General features: G+C 34.7%; 1 protein-coding gene across 5 annotated transcripts in view; it reads left to right on the top strand.

The window, feature by feature from the left end:
- RIF1 (replication timing regulatory factor 1) overlaps positions 1-13308 on the top strand; it is a 71083-nt gene extending 57775 nt beyond the window's left edge. For 3 of the 5 annotated variants that reach the window (XM_027055806.2, XM_015073468.3, XM_027055808.2), the window contains exons 30-36: positions 105-3365; positions 5227-5370; positions 5686-5763; positions 5852-5967; positions 6996-7149; positions 8732-8840; positions 9317-13308. In XM_027055806.2, coding sequence (XP_026911607.1) covers positions 105-3365; positions 5227-5370; positions 5686-5763; positions 5852-5967; positions 6996-7149; positions 8732-8840; positions 9317-9531 — 4077 coding nt within the window. In that variant the 3' untranslated portion in view covers positions 9532-13308. The remainder of the gene's footprint in view (positions 1-104; positions 3366-5226; positions 5371-5685; positions 5764-5851; positions 5968-6995; positions 7150-8731; positions 8841-9316) is intronic. The other 2 variants (XR_003418874.2, XM_027055809.2) reach the window with 2 other exon arrangements.
- Positions 13309-16575: the final 3267 nt, after the last annotated feature.

The raw sequence follows: 16575 nt of genomic DNA on the forward strand, positions 1-16575 counted from the left end.
TCAAGTGTTACCTTTTGAGTTACTGAAGTTTTATACTAAGATATCCCCACAAAGTCAGACTTATTTGCAGACTAATCTATATATGTGTGTACTTCTCTGTGCAGGAGGAACAAATGGAGAGTGACATTGTCATTCCTCAAGATGTCACAGAAAACTGTGGTATGGATGAACATCCTGAAAAGGGTTCCCTTTCAAATAATGAGAGTGGTTCTATTGAAGAAACCAGCCCAGACATACTGAGCAGTAATAATGATGCCAGAAAGAAAGCTTTAATTTCATCAATGAAAACACCAGCTGAATGTGCATCTAGTGCAGAAAATACTTTTGGTGTCAACAGTAGCTCAGTTTCTAATGTCATCATTTCTGGAACTCCCCCACAGCCTACAAGTCGGAGGCAAACTTTTATTACTTTGGAGAAGTTTGATGGTTCAGAAAATAGACCTTTTAGTCCATCTCCTTTAAATAATATGTCATCAACTGTTACAGTGAAAAATAACCAGGAAAACACGAGTAAAACAGATATTCCATCAAAAACAAAGAAAAGAGAAATAGCTCTTGTAAAATCTGACTCTGAAAAAATAGTGCATGGAATTAAGAGATCAAGCCGAAAGTCGAGTAAAGGTGAACAAACTGGGAATAAAAGGTCTAAGCTCTTAATGAGATCTGAGCAGGAGAAAAATACTCAGGAATCTGTTGATGGAATGGTAGCCTTAGAAAATAACCAACCTGGTTTGCTTAATCAGACAGAATGTATGTTAGATAATAACCATACTCATCTCTCTGAATCTGCAGTGGAGTATGAGGATATGGTGCTTAAGCCAACAATAGAAAATGCAGTGTTATTAGAAAACAGTACTGTAGAAGACAAAACATTAGGAATTAATTTAGAATCCAAAGAAAATACACCCCCAACTGCAACACCAGCAGATCAAATAGTAGATGAGGATAGTACTATTCAGATAACTCCAAGCCAGAAAACCCTTAGACGATCGTCAAGGCGACGTTCAGAAATAGCAGAGCCCACCACTGACAGCCAAGAGAAAGAAAATAATCAAAAAAAAGAGAGACGTAAAGAAGAAGAAAAACCTCTTCAGAAGAGCCCATTGCAGGTAAAAGATGACTTGTTACTTAAGCAAAAACTGATTTCTGAACAAACTGTGCAGGAAAATGTAGAGAAAGGGGCTAACTTACATGAGAAGACTTTTGGGGAAACCAGCACTAATGCTGAAACTGATGAAAGTAAAAGAAAGCTAGACCTTGAGAATATTAAATCTGAGGGCGATGGTGCTCAGGACATTGCAGAAAAGTCCTCTGAAAAACCAGTAAGTGGACGAACACGGTATCAAACAAGAAGAGCATCCCAAGGTTTACTGTCCAGCATTGAAAACTCAGAATCTGATAGTTCTGAGGCAAAAGAAGAAGGGTCTAAAAAGAAGAGATCTGGAAAATGGAAAAACAAAAGCAGCGATAGTGTTGACATTGAAGATCAAGAAGAGAAAGTGGTAAAACAAGAATGTATAAACATTGAAAACCAGACACTTGATTGTAAAGCAAATTCTGACGTAGACAGAGACATAAAATCTCAGATTTGTGAACAAAAAGATGAGAGTAGTGTAACTCTTGAAGATTCTACAGTATCTTCAGATTTATTGCAGGTTTCTGATGACGTATCAAATACTTATGAGGGAAAAATCAAAACCAACAAGTGTGCAGAATATTCTTTTTCAAACCCATCAGTGCCAGAATCAAATCTCAGGACTAGAAATGCCAGTAAGAGATTACAAAAACGAGATTCTGTAGAAAATAACAGTGTGGGAGAATCTTCAAAAATAGGGACATCAGACATTTCTTTGCTTTCTGAAAAATCTTCTCAAATACTTGAATGCCAACATAAGAGAAGTAGGAGGGTAAGGCGATCTAAAAGTTGTGAGTGCTGTGGAGAAAAATCACAACCTCAGGAAAAGTCACTCATTGGGTTAAAGAATATGGAAAATTACGATATAAAGGTCACTGAAACAAAAAAGACAGACATGCAAACAGCTGTACCTGTGTCAGAAACTTCTAAAGTTAATCTGTACTCGGAGGTAAAACTTTCAGATGAGCATCATGCTGTGAATTTTCATTTGGGTCTCAAGGAGGAGAATGATACTGTTAATGATTCGTTAGTCCTATCTGAGACTGAGTTCAAAGAAGATACTGTCCAAAACCCTCTTCCTTCCGAAGTAGTGAATTTTGAACAAGAAACTTGTGATACGAATTCTGCAGAAGCAACATCTCTTGAGAGCCAAGGGCCGTCCAATAAAAAGTGTAAAACTGTTGGCCCATCTTTAGATGATTCCAGAGATAATTCACTGGAATATTCTACTTTGGAGGTTAACAAAGAAAAGCCAGAGGCTGTCCTGGAGAAGGAACTAACAATAGAGAACATTGCCAGTGTTGAAACAAATGCATGTGAAGCTGAAGCAATATTTAATCCAGAAGTAGTAGAAGCTGTTGAATTGGATACAGAAAGTGATCAATCTGAAGCAGGCTTATCTGAACAAAAGGATGCCAAAATTGTTGTTTTTGAAGAAGAGGTAATGGAGATAAACAGTGAAAGATGTGATAACTCTGAAGCAGAGGCAGCTGAAGAACCAAATGCCGAAGAAACAGTAACTAAAGAATTTAATTCTGGTATTGGTTATTCTGATGATACCACACCTGTAAAAGTGAGTGCTCAGGCAGAGATACCTGAACAAACAGCAGTTGGGGAATTAGATGAAGGAAGTGATGAATCTAGTCCAAACTCATCTGAAGAAATGAATGCTAAAATGGAAAATTATGAAGAGACAGTGATTAGTGAGGTAAATGCTGAAGCTGACCAAGTCAGTGAAACAGAGGATGGGGACTTGACTACTGAAATATCTACTAAGCTTGTACAGGCCAATACAAAGACATTGACTATGGGAATCGACAGCTTTGTTTTCAATACACTTGAGATGAGTATTGAAGAAGGAAAGGTAGACTCTAATAAAACTGAAGCAAATATTGAACTTAGTAAGTCTGAAGAAACATTAGATGACAATCAAATGGTAGAAGGGAATGATGAAATTTTACAAGAAGTTCACCCTACTTCAGAGAAAGTGGAGGAAACCTCACAGTCTCTGACATCCGAAACAGCCATCTCCGAACTAATAACAGAAGACAATAATGCATCTCCTCAAAAATTAAGGGAACTTGATCCTTTACTTCTATCAGCAAATGGCAGTCCTAGTGGCATGCAGACACGCTGTGTCTGGTCTCCTTTGGCTTCTCCATCCACCAGCATTTTAAAGAGAGGATTAAAAAGACCACATGAAGATGAGATATCGTCACCTGTTCACAAGGTAGGGGAATTGAGGTTGAATATTAATTAGCCCATATTTACTTTGAGTATTTTGGTCATACAGTGACACCTGTTGAATGACAGAATATTAGACCATTTATTTTGAATGTTTACCAAGGTGCCTAGGGAAAAGGGTAGGCAGAAGGAAAAGTGTTGATAAAAGGGGACTTAGATCTGTCTTTACTTGAGGACACTGAAGATTTTCAGCCATGTACATTTTTCACCTTTTGCAGAATTGGTGAGGATTTCTCATGATAGTTTTTTTGTTTGTTTTGTTCATAACATGAGGAAGCATTTAGAAGTGGTGGTAAAACAGCTTTAGTTAGCATTTACTGTGTGGTAGGACATTGTATGGTCTGTTTCACATTGAAGTGTTTATATAAACTCATTTCCAGACCTTACAACGAAAAAGTCTCAGGCTGTGCCTTTATCAGTTTCTGGATGGGATTGCATTTCTAATTTTATTTCCCCATCTTCACTAAAGTCACTTTTGTGAAAATCGATTCTCTATGTATCTGATTTAGCTTCTGACCCTATAACTTACACATAGTTTGTTGATTGAATAAATTAAAAAAGGAAAAGTTACACGTGCTTACATAGCTGAGCTTGTCCTCTGCTTAGCAAAGGAGTTCTGAAAAGGTATGATGTGAGCATTCTTTAACTTTAAAATTGAATCTGCCATTTACTGCAGAATACGTGTGTTTATATATACAAACATGCTTTATAGACCTAAGATATACTTAATTTTGCCTTTAGCAAGGACATTGTGAAGACTTCTCAAATACACCAAAAATTCTTACACTGACAGTTCAGTTTTTTGGTTTTGTTTGGCTTTGCTTTTATTTTGAGGCTCTGTGTGTGTGTGTGTGTGTGTGTGTGTGTGTGTGTGTGTGTGTGTTTTGTAAGTATCTTAAGTTTAATTAAATTGTCCATAGAAGTCTTTGAAAAGTATGAAGATAGAATGCTTTTTCTTCAGTATAGTTTATTTTTCTTCTGTATATATATTTTAGATTGGTGATAAAAGTTAACTAGTCATGTTTTGCTTGATAGTACCTCATATTTAATTTTTATGTAGGCAACAGTAAGACATTGTAGTTTCCTATAGCAAATACATACAGAATCTGCCCACTCTTGGGAATCAAGACCAGGAGATATATATATATATATATATATATATATATATATATATATATATATATATGTATAGGTGAGGATGTCTCATGATAGTTTTTTTGTTTTGCTCATAACGTGAGGAAGCTATATATATATAATATATATATATATATATAGTTAATGGCATAAATGCTCTATTGTGTATTTATATCAAATAGCTGAATGAATGAACACATAAGAGTTTAGTAGAAGCTAAAATGACTTCATGCTGGGACTAAGAAAGACAAAAATTGCCACTCAGTTGCTGTGATTCTGGTATCCTCAAAGAGTTTAGAGCAGAGGTTAGTAAGATGCACCAGAGCCCAGTTAGTACCATTTCTACCTCTTTACCTTATTTTTTTTAAGTTACTGTAGTAAGCCTACAAAGTGAGTAGAATTTGATGATACAGTTTCAACTGCTGCATACAATTTCATTGTTTCTGCCACTGTCCCTGTTTCAGTCTTTGTTGGTATATATTATGTAGAGACCATTTAGAACATGGATAATTGGAATGATCTGTGGTATTAAGTAATATCTATGAAAGCAGCCATTAGGAAGAACTACAGCAATGTGCAGTTGGCTTCTACTGAAGTAAATTAAGCTTCTAAACCCACATTCTATTTCAGGGAGGCCTGATAATGAGAATTTATGGTGTGAATTTTTTTTTAACTTTAATTATGTTAAATAAAAACATGACCTGTGTTTTCAGGTTCGCCGTGTCTCCTTTGCAGATCCAATATACCAAGCAGGATTGGCAGATGACATTGATAGGCGATGCTCTATCGTTAGATCCCATTCTTCAAATAATTCTCCCACAGTAAAAAGTGTTAAAACTTCACTTACACAATCTAAGGTAAGCTGTAGGCTTTGAAATATGCATATATGTATGCAGGCATAGGAATGAGTTAAGTATAATTTGTCTTAAAAATAGTAAAGAACAAAACTTCTTTGGTTTGGATGTATTGTTTTGTCTGTGACATGGTAAGCAAACACGAAGAATGGGAAGAGACAGTAAGACAGCAAGTAATTGATTAGGTAATAGTCGATTACATTTTTTTCATTTTCTCAAAATTTTAGGAAATTACTTCAATCTAAGTAATGAAATTATAAAATTAGAGTTTCTAGGGTTCTGAGTGAGTTTTTTTTTTCTCTTCTTTCTTCTGTCTAGCATAATGCCACTTCAACCAAAGGATTTCTGTCCTCAGGATCACGTAGCCCTAAATTTAAGAGCTCAAAGAAGTGTTTAGTAAGAAGTGCTTTAGTTTTCATGCAACTTTATTTTTCATGTTCAGTCAGGTGACCTCTGTTTAACGGCTTTTGAAATTTATTCTAAGATTACAGAAATGGCTAAAGAACCTGTGCCATGTCCAGCAGAAAGTGTTTACCCAGCTTTGGTGAACTGTGTGGCTCCAGTTGATATCATTTTACCTCAGATTACATCAAATATATGGTAAGGAGTTATTTATACTGGTCTAATACTTCAAGATGCCACTTGTTTAAGAGGAAAAGTTAAATGAGGTACTCCTATTTAGAACTGATTTACATGCACTTTCACACATTTTATTTTAAAAATAAAAATTTGAGAAGATGAGGCAGATAGGGCAATAAGAGAAGCATCTGTCGTAATTAAGTAATGGCTAAGATAATTGTGCTCAATATTTGCCAGGTGCTATGCTGAACTCTTTGCATATGTTCTTATTTAATCCTAATTATAAATCCCATAAGGAGTATATTTATTATTTTCCACTTTATAAGATGAAGTTTACAAAAGTTAATCAACCAAAGTCAGGTAGCCATTAAATCATAATGTAGGTGAAATCTGACTGACACACATTGGGTTTAGTCTCTGTCCACTGCTATTGCTTAAGCTGGACAAACATGTCAAATTCAAATTTTGTTTTAACTTAAATGTACATGGGGCTATCCTCAGAGTGGGTTAAGTGTGCCTGTATAAATGCAGTTATGATTGAGCATAAGTCAGGAAATTCAACTGGATAGGCCATCACAAATAGAATAACTATAGAGTTGCCTGGGTGGCTTAGTCAGTTAAGTGTCTGACTTTGGCTTATGTCATGATCTCAAGGTTCTTGGGTTAGAGCCCCACATCAGGCTCTGTGCTGACAGCTCAGAGCCTGGAGCCTACTTCAGCTTCTGTGTGTGTGTGTGTGTCTGCCCCTTCCCCACTTGAGCTCTGTCTCTCAAAAATAAACAAACTTTGGGGCGCCTGGGTGGCTCAGTCTGTTAAGCATCCGACTTCAGCTCAGGTCATGATCTCATGGTTCATGAGGTCAAGCTTTGCATTGGGCTCTGCACTAACAATGCAGAGCCTGCTTGGGATTCTCTCTCCCTCTGTCTCTTCCCCTTCCCCCACTCGTGCTCTTTCAAAATAAATAAGTAAACTTTAAAAGATAAGTAAACATTAAAAAATAGCTATAAAACTATATGATGACATTTCTCCTTTTTCTCTTACCTCTTTAGGGCAAGAGGACTGGGACAGCTCATTAGAGCTAAGAATATAAAAACAATTGGTGATTTGAGTACTCTTACAGCATCTGAAATAAAAACTCTTCCTATCCGTTCTCCAAAAGTGTCCAATGTAAAAAAGGCTCTCAGAGTTTATCATGAGCAACAGGTAAACTTCAATGTTAATAAATCATGTATAGATAAATGATTTAGCAATACAATTACAGAAGTTTGTACTGTTGCTTAAAAACTCATTTTATGCCACCTCCCCTCCACCCTCCCCCCCCCCCACCCCCAGGTAAGAGTAACTTAGAAGGTCACTTTATAATTTTATAGACAAAGTTGGCTTCTTGAGTTTGTATACTATCTTTGTGTAAGGCATCTCTTTCTTCTTCAGTTCTCCTACCCCCTTGTCTCATTCGTTTCCACCAAATTCATGATTGTGGTTTTGTGGCTGCTATTCCTAAAACCTGGTCGTTCAAATCTAAACATTATAATAAAAATCTTGCAAATTTGTAGTCAACAGTACTTTGGTCTTGATATCCAAGACAACTGGGACTAATTTTTCTTGCTCTTATCAACTTTTTGCACATATTTTGGCTTATAGACATTTTTGAAGATTCTCCACCCCCCCCGCCCACCCGTAAAAATATATACAGAAGATTCTGTATATTATTTCAGAAGGATTTAGATTGAACTGAAACCCATTCAGAGACCCTTTATGTGTCCATTGAGATTATGCAAAATTGTGAATAAATGGGGGGGGGGGGGGAAGATGTTAAGATTGAAGAACCAGTGTTTATGTTAGAATTTCTGAGACTGCACCTTACTACTGAAGACTTCTATTTTCTTGAAAGTCTTTGATTTAAAGATTATTTGTGATCTTTAAAACCTGTTAAAAAAAACAAACAAAGACTATATTAGTAATTTTCAGTCTCAAAGATCAGGAGCTCAGTGTCTGAAGTACACTCAGTGGTCTGTGGGCCCTGAGATTTGTCTCTGAAAATTAACATTTTTTAAAAGCGGTTTTATTGAAATACATTGATATACTGTAAGGCCCATCCAGAGCACACAATTGATTTTTAGTATATTCACAGAGTTACACAGTTGTCACCATGATCTAATTTTAGAGCATGTATTACCTCCCCAGAATGAAATTCTGTATAGCCCTTAGCAATCACTCCTCATTCTCACCCCCCCCCCCCCCCCGATTTTTTTTCTCTATAGACTTGCCTGTTGTGGGCATTTCACAAAACTGGGTTCATGAAACCTGTGGTCTTTTGTGACTGGCTTCCTTGAGCATAATGTTTTCAAAGTTCACATGTATCAGTATTTCATTCTTCTTTATGGCTAAATAATATTCTAGTGTATGAAAATATAAAATATTCATATAAATTCTGTATGTTATTTAAAGTTTAGAAATCTCTTCCTTGGGTTTTCTTTTCCCATGCTTCTAAACTTGGGAAATATAATGTAATTTTCTTGGCTGTCATGGATTTCTCTTAAGTCCATTAGAAAATATGAATTCTTAATCAGCTCTTTGAGAAAACACTTTGTAATCCTGTTTTTTGTGTCGTTAGTAGAACATAGTTTCTTAGTATTATTAGCTAAGTTAATAGTCCTGTGATAGGCTGGGAAACATACAGATTTTTTTCCAGCTTTAATGTTTTTTAGTCGTTTTAAAAACAACTTTCCAATTTGTTGATTTTGTGTTTTTTTTTTTTTTTTACTGGCCTGAATGTATAATCAAGGTAAAGTCTCGTGGACTAGAAGAGATACCAGTTTTTGATATTTCTGAAAAAACAATAAATGGAATACAAACTAAATCTCTCCCTTCTGATGAAGAAAGACTTGCCTCAGGTATATTTTAACAAAGTGGGACAATTTTATTTATAGGACCAGCTAACTTGAAGAAATATTGTTATGGTTCTAGTTTTAATTTGACCATGCTCTGTTAATTTGACCAGTTTTTGTGTTGTTGTTGTGCTAGTGGCCAAGTGCATGAGAAAGTAACTGATTTGACTTCAAGTATGCCTAGTTGTTTTTATCTAATTGTTAACTGCTATTCCATCAAGGTCTTAAATAGGGATATAAACTAAAAATTGTGTTTCAGTTATGCTGTTAATAAAAATGAAATTGCCTGACCATTTCTTTAATGGCACAGAACAAACTATGGTAGATATTTCTGTTGGCCTTTTCCTTTTGAGGAGCAGGGATACAGCCTGCACTCCCAACTTAAATCCTAGGTACTTAAACTTTGTATTAACGTAAAAAGAGATATATACAAATTAATTTTTATCTCGGATAAATTGTGCTTTTTTTCTTTTTCTTTTTAGATTTAATTGATCCTGTTGCTTTAGAAACTTCATTACCTAAAAATCTTATGGCACAGATTAGTGCACTTGCTGTTCAACTGGATTCAGAAGATCTCCATAATTATTCAGGAAGCCAGCTGTTTGAAATGCATGAGAAACTTGGTAGCATGGCAAACTCAATAATAAAAAATTTGCAGTCACGCTGGAGGTCACCAGCGCATGAAAATTCCATTTAGTATCTTAAGAGAAAATTGAAGGTTTTTTGTTTTTTTTAACATCACTGGATTTTTTTTGATTCATAAAATAAGTTCTGAAATACAGCACAGTTTCAGTCTGTTTGCAAAGTTGATATTTCAAACCCTGAAGGGCTGTGACTTATTACGTAAGTTCAGTTTGTGAGTTCATATGTAAAATTTTTGTTCATACAACATTTTCTTGGCTGCTATGCATAGCTTTTTGAAAAATTTAAATACCTTGCTGAAACCTGAAAAGCAAAAACTAGAAACAAAAGCATTTTATTTTACACGTCTTAAACTCCTGGATATTCTGATGAAATGTTCATGTAAAATACGTTATTTTAAGTAAAATTGAACATTTCTATTTGAATTTTTGCTGAACTGGTAAAACTGTTTATACTTTTTTTTTTTTTTTAATTTATATTTGTTGTGCCTGAGGTTTAAGAAATTTGTTCTTTGTAGAACACCTCAAAGGAGATGCAGAAGAACTGAAATGTTTTTTCGCAGATGTCAATTTTGGACACATTTCAAAAAAAATACCAAAAGTTGCAACTTTTGGGGTTAATATATTAAAGCCGAATTTACTAAAATTCCATTCATTTGCATTAGCAAATATTTGTGCAACAGCATTGGTGAAAATTTAGTCGTTTGAGACCTACCCCATTCATTTTAAAATGCATGACTATTTGTACATTATGTATAGATTTAAATGTTTTTAATTTATAAATTTCAGCCTTTGTTAATGGCATGAATTTTTCTGCAGCTACTTGTGAATACCTTTAATAGAAACCTATTTTGTATATATTAAATGCTGAGAGATCAGTATGGACAGTTAGAAGTGATTTGTGGGGTTGCTGCAGATGATTGTAGGATTCTGTATCTACAAATACAAATAGTTTTGTACTTAGTAGTCTTAGTAAAAACATGAGTTTATTTTCTAAAGTAACCAGAATGAGTTATAGAGATGAGAAAGTGTTACATAAGAACTTTGCTATTCATACCTATATATTTTTTTTTTTTTTTTGGAAGGAGGGTGTCCACCACTAGAAAACGTGCTTCATCACATTTCTTTTTAATGGAGAGTTAGTATGACTATTTTTGTTACAACTTGGACTATAAGAAATCTAGACTTTATCTGCTCTTTTCACCTACACCTAAAGCAAACTTGGAAGAAATTTGAAATTGTTCTTTTGAAATATGTATGTTTTGCCTAGTTTAAAAGAATAGGGTGTATATAATTAAAACGTTTGTAAATTTTACCATCTAGTATTAGTGCCTGACTTCCCACATTTGTTTCGTCTCTTCACAGTGAGAATATCTCATTTGCTCTCTGAATAGAATGAGTGAGTGACCTCAGTTTCATCCTTTATTCAGAACTTAACCAGATTGAAAAGGCACCCATTATTCAGCAAGTTACAGCAAGTTTAATCCTTGTGTCTAGTTAATTCTTATAATACTCAGAAGGGGACCACCAGTCAGCCAGCAAAGTTGGTGTCAATTTCGTAATTATAAAATAGTAGTTTATATCGTCTCTCTTTTCCCAGATTCTTTTTTATAGTAAAGAGGCATGTAAGTTTTTTTAGTTAACAGATGTAAGAAGGTGTGTGTGTATGTGTTTGTTTGGAGAGTTAAAATTGGCTTATTTCTTACTGTGTCTTAATGTTTGTGTTAACTGGTTGGTGAAATGAGTTCTAGGGAACATGAACAGTATAGCAGAAAATGTGACTAAAATGATTATCATTTACTTAAATCACTGAATTTGATACAAGCACAGCTATTAATTTTCAAATGTTATAGTTGCACAAGGATGTATTTTAAAATGTTATTTGAAGGCAGAAACCAGTTTGCTAAATCTTCATTCCTGATATAGTTGTAAGTGTATATTTGAGGCATCTTAATTTTATTGTTCTTGCCTTAAATATTTCTGCACATTTTCCCCTGAATGATTCCTGAATAGCAAAAAGTATTAACACTCCTTGATCAGTTTCAGTGTGTTGTTTCACTATTAAAATAACATCAGTTTTCCAGCTATTTTCTAAGGGTTAATAAAACAAATGGCAATTATTAGTAAGAGAATCTAAATGTGATTTCTTATTTTATGCATTTATGAAAAGAATCTGGTTGCTTGCAGAAGCATAGTACAATTTATGTTCCAAATGGACTTTGTATAGTGGATTTAAATTTTCAGCATTGCAGTGAACCCATTCTCAAAATGCTGTGACATTTGAACAAGTTTGAAAGCCATTGTTGAATGATATGGAGCTTTTGTTCTAATTCCATATTGTCTAAGATGAATCGGGTTTTACACCTTGAAAGTAGTCAGGGATTCTGTTATATTTTTAAGAACCATAAAAATGTCAAGCAATTTGGATTATGTTTTGCCTAAAATAAAAGTGGCAGGGCAAGAAACAAAATTAGGGGAAAAATGGGAGAGGGGTGTATGTGTGTGTGTGTAAAATTTACAATTAGCATTTTTCTAAAAAATTAAAAAATTTTTTAATTAAAATAATTAAAAATAAGTGCCGTTTAGAAAACCTTTCTTGGAATTTAACAGAAAATGTGAGTTAAAGGGGTCACATTTTCCCTTAATGCCATTCTTTCCAACTTGACTTTACAACCCAGTAAAGAAGGGCCTAGTTTCCGTCTTACATTCTTTGTTATTGATTTTCAGGGAGATACTTTGCAGCTGGGCTAGGAGGTCATAAAATAGCAGCTATTGACAATATTACGATTTTGGTGGAGGGGAGAGAGCTGTTTGCTCAATAGCACAACCCATGTCTGTTTTATTCCTAAGCCATCAGAAAGGTTATGTACATTGTATACAAACATTAAAGTTTTGACTTTTAACAGTGCTTCTCAAATTTGGCCTGTATGTATGAAAATGCAGATTATGATTCAGCAGTTCTGGGCTTGAGGCCTGATAGTTCATGGCCAAAAATTTCCACATGATCCATACAAATGCTCATGTCTGTGGGTAGGCCTAAGATGCTACAGGCTGCGAATTAGGTGATAATAACTCAAGCAGGTTTAAATCCCAGGAATTGTTGCTACAACAGATAAAGGTTAGTATTTTTTAAAATAATTTTTTTTCAGATTTATGTTTGGGGGTACAGACTGGTCTTGAAGCCTTCAAATTAAAGTTCAAAGTTTTTTCAAGAGTTAAAGGTAGAATTTTGCCTCATTTGGAGCCTTTTTTAAATATGGAAGATTTACGGTATTGGAGAGATTTATGTTTTTAAGTAGGCAGTTCTATATTTCATATTGTAAAGAACCTTACTAAGCAGATTAGACGATTTGAACCTTTTTCATTAGTGTATGTGGATTATTTTCTCATTTTTCTAATATAAAAGTAAAATTTCAAATATTAGGAATGTATTTAGTCTCTAAATCTTGCCTTCTAAGTTATGGGGCTTCATATTTTACTAATAAACATTGAAAACAGGCTACCCCTAATTAAGATTAACTTGGCAGTAAAGTTAGCAGTACCAAAATAAGTCCTAAAAGATGTGAGTTGTCATTTTACTAAAGACTTCTGGTTACTTTGCCATTACATTGTTGACAGTTTGTGTCATCTTAAAATGGTGCTTGAAAAACAAATAATTTTACCCAAAAAATGAGTTTCTCTGGGCATTGTTATGTTGTGTTTCCCTAACATATTTTAAATGCTTTTTGTGTGGATTGCACTCCTTCAGAGCACTTAAGAAAATGTAGCCAGAAGTTAGGTAATGGGGTTTTTTAATTGATTTATCAAAATTTGTTGATTTTTTTTTTTTTTTTTTTTTTTTTTTTTTTTTTTTGTTTAATCTGTAAAATAAATCTGGGCTTCGGTTTGCGATGGTCCAGTTGATGATAATGTCTGTTATATGCCAGCCTTTATATATTGCTTTTTTTTTTTTTTTTTTTCTTAAATGTTCATTTATTTTTGAGAGAGAGAGAGAGCACAAGCAGGGAAGGGCAGAGAGAGAGAGACACACACAGAATCCAAAGTAGGCTCCAGGCTCTGTCAGCACAGAGCCCGATGTGGGGCTCGAACTCATGAACTCTGAGATTGTGACCTAAGCCAAAGTCAGACACTTAACTGAGCCACCCAGGTGCCCCTGTATATTGCTTTTTGAAAGTATGTATTAAAATCTGAGTCATGAGGATTTGAAGATCCTTAGATATTTAAGAGTAGAATTGAGTATTCACTCAGTTCTTTAATAGAATGTTAAATTTTATAACATGATCTTAACCATTTTTTTCTTTAAATACCAAAGAATATTTAAAACCAAACATAAAGTGCCAAGCTGTAAATGCTTAATTTCTTGAAGTATACCATTAGAAGAAAAGATAATATCTCCCTTTACCTGAGAGTATAAGATTGAAGGCAGTATTTTAAATTGATATCACATGGAATAAGAGAAGTATATAGCCTTTTAGTATAGGAACAGTCCTATATACTTTGAAAATAGCTAGTAGTTATCCTATATCCTATACACATAGTACCAGAACTGGTACTAATAAATACCCTGAATAATTGTTTGAGATCTACATTATTTATGGGTTACTCATCTGGCTCGGTCACTGGTAGAGCATGCAACTCCTAAGCTCAGGGTTGTGGGTTCGAGCCCTATGTTGGGTGTACAGATAACTTAAACATAAAATCTTAAAATATATATATACGTTATCTAATATTCTGCCCCCCCAAAACAGTAAATAAAACGACTTCCAACAATAGGCAGAATCATTCCTTAAATGAATAAATTGGGTATAACTAGGAAGTTCACTTTCAAAATAAAGTCATGGAATGGAAAATGGAATATTGTGTAATAGCTGTTTTGATAATTGAGTAATTAGATGTCTAAAGAAATTTTTATTTTTGTAGAATGGGAATTTTCTAAAAGAAGAATGAAATTAACAAAGAATTTGAGTATAGAACCTGAAAGATGTCAGTCCTAACCTAGTAAGTTTTTATGAACAGGTCAAAAAACTATAGCCTGCCACCTGTTTTTTATACTTCCTGAGAGGTAGGAATAGTTTGTACATTTTCTAAAAGGTTGGAAAAGAAAAAAGTAATATTTTGTGACACATGAAAGATGAAATTAAAATTTCAGTGCCAGTAATAAGGTTTTATTGGGACAGCCATGTTTATCTACATACTGTCTTTGGCTGCCTTCCTGCTGCAACAGTAGATTGGAGTAATGTGACAGACTATATGGCCTATTAACACCTAATGTTCACATATTTGGCCCTTTTGCATAAAGTTTACTGTTCCCTGGTACAAAGGGTATGTTTGTTCATACATGGCATGTAAGTCCATTTGGTCATTTGCTTCTAAATGGCAAAACGGGGATCTTGCTTCCTTAAATCCTTAATTTATTGTTGTTACTTAGATTTTACAAAAATGTGTTCTCCTGATTCCACTTACATCTTAACAATATTGCTCAAATACATATATACTAGGAGGTACTGGTACTTTTTATGTATACTTTTTTCCTCCTATTTAAACTCAAATTACAGTTCTGTGTTTGCCATGGATGTTGAGGGGCGTTGATGTGAGGGAAAGGCATCTGACATTCAGTGGTTCTGTCATTCCTGTGAAATAAATTGGGAGTTTAGGGAGTTTGCTTTCTGTGTTGGTGAGGAATTAATGCTTTCGATCTATCTTAACACTACCTCCTGTGGATAGACTTGACTAAATGCACTTAGACTGAGAGAAGCCAAATCAGTCATTTATTAGCCTATGGTAATTTTTGTTCCCACCACTTGATAAACTCGAAGAGAACTTAGTTTTACTTTGAAAATATTTATATTTGATAAGTCAAATGACTTAAGTTGAAATTCCACAGAAGTACCTGTTCATCACTCAATTAACTGCACTAGTATTTGGGAAATAAGGATGTAGTCAGTATTATTTGTGTAATGCTTTATACAGTGTTTGAAGCAGGTAGACCAATATTAAAAGTTTATTTTCAGGTTCATTATGATTGGATTCAAGGAGGGAGAATCTCTGTCTTACCCACCATAAAACTTTTCATGATCTATTGAGAGCTGTTATCACTTGCCAATTGAAACTGGATATTGAAACATTTTTAAAGAAATGCACTTTAATCTGAAATAAAACTATAAAAGCAACTCTGGCACTGTTTTTGTTTTGTTTTTGCTTTGAAGTTCCTAAGATTAGCATAATCAACATACATAAAGTGAACACTGTCCCTCCAGAAACACATGAGCTATTCATATTTTATGGCCTATCGTAGCCTTAGAAGAGGTTCTTTTTCTTGTCCTAGTTTTATAGGTTTCACACTTCTAGATAACATAGCTATATTAAAATTGAATAGACTTAATGATATTGAAAAATACTGTATTAGTTTACTATGGCTGCTATAACAAAGAGCCACAAACGGAGTGGCTTAAACAACAGAAATTTATTGTCTCACAGTTGTGGAAGCTCGAAGCCTTGAGACCAGTTGTTGGCAGGGTTGGTTTTTTGTAAGGGCTGTGAGGAAGACCTCCATGCCTCTCTAGCTTCTGGTGCTTTCCTAGCAATATTTGGACTGGCATGTAGAAGCTTTGCTCTGATCTCCACTTTCATCTTCACCTGGTGTTCTCCATGTGTGTGTATTTGTCCAGACTTCTTTTATAGACATCAGTTCTGTTGGTTCTGAGCTCACTTCATTTTAACTACTGACTTTTGCAGAGACCCTAGTCACAAATAAGGTCACATTCTGAGGCACTAGGGGTTAGGAGTTGTGGAAACCTGAAGAACCCATAACGTGAATTTCACAAGAGTAGCCCTGAATAATAGTACCATGAGCACTGGTCATCAGGGGAACTGTGTGACTCCAGTATAACTTCATTCATCAGTTCCTCTCTTTATTATAGTCTCTTGAGGATGGTATGAACAGCTAGTCACTGAGGATCTTTGCAGCCTTAGGTCTTCACATTTGTGTAATTTGTAGGTGTCTGTACAAAGGACTTCCCTGGTATCACTGTACTGACAAAAATGGGGGTCTAGCCTTTCAAACAGGAGGCTAGAAATAGAAAGTTGGATGAGCAGGAAAG

Source organism: Acinonyx jubatus, chromosome C1 (genome assembly GCF_027475565.1).
Source record: "Acinonyx jubatus isolate Ajub_Pintada_27869175 chromosome C1, VMU_Ajub_asm_v1.0, whole genome shotgun sequence".
Classification (NCBI taxonomy): Eukaryota; Metazoa; Chordata; class Mammalia; order Carnivora; family Felidae; genus Acinonyx; species Acinonyx jubatus.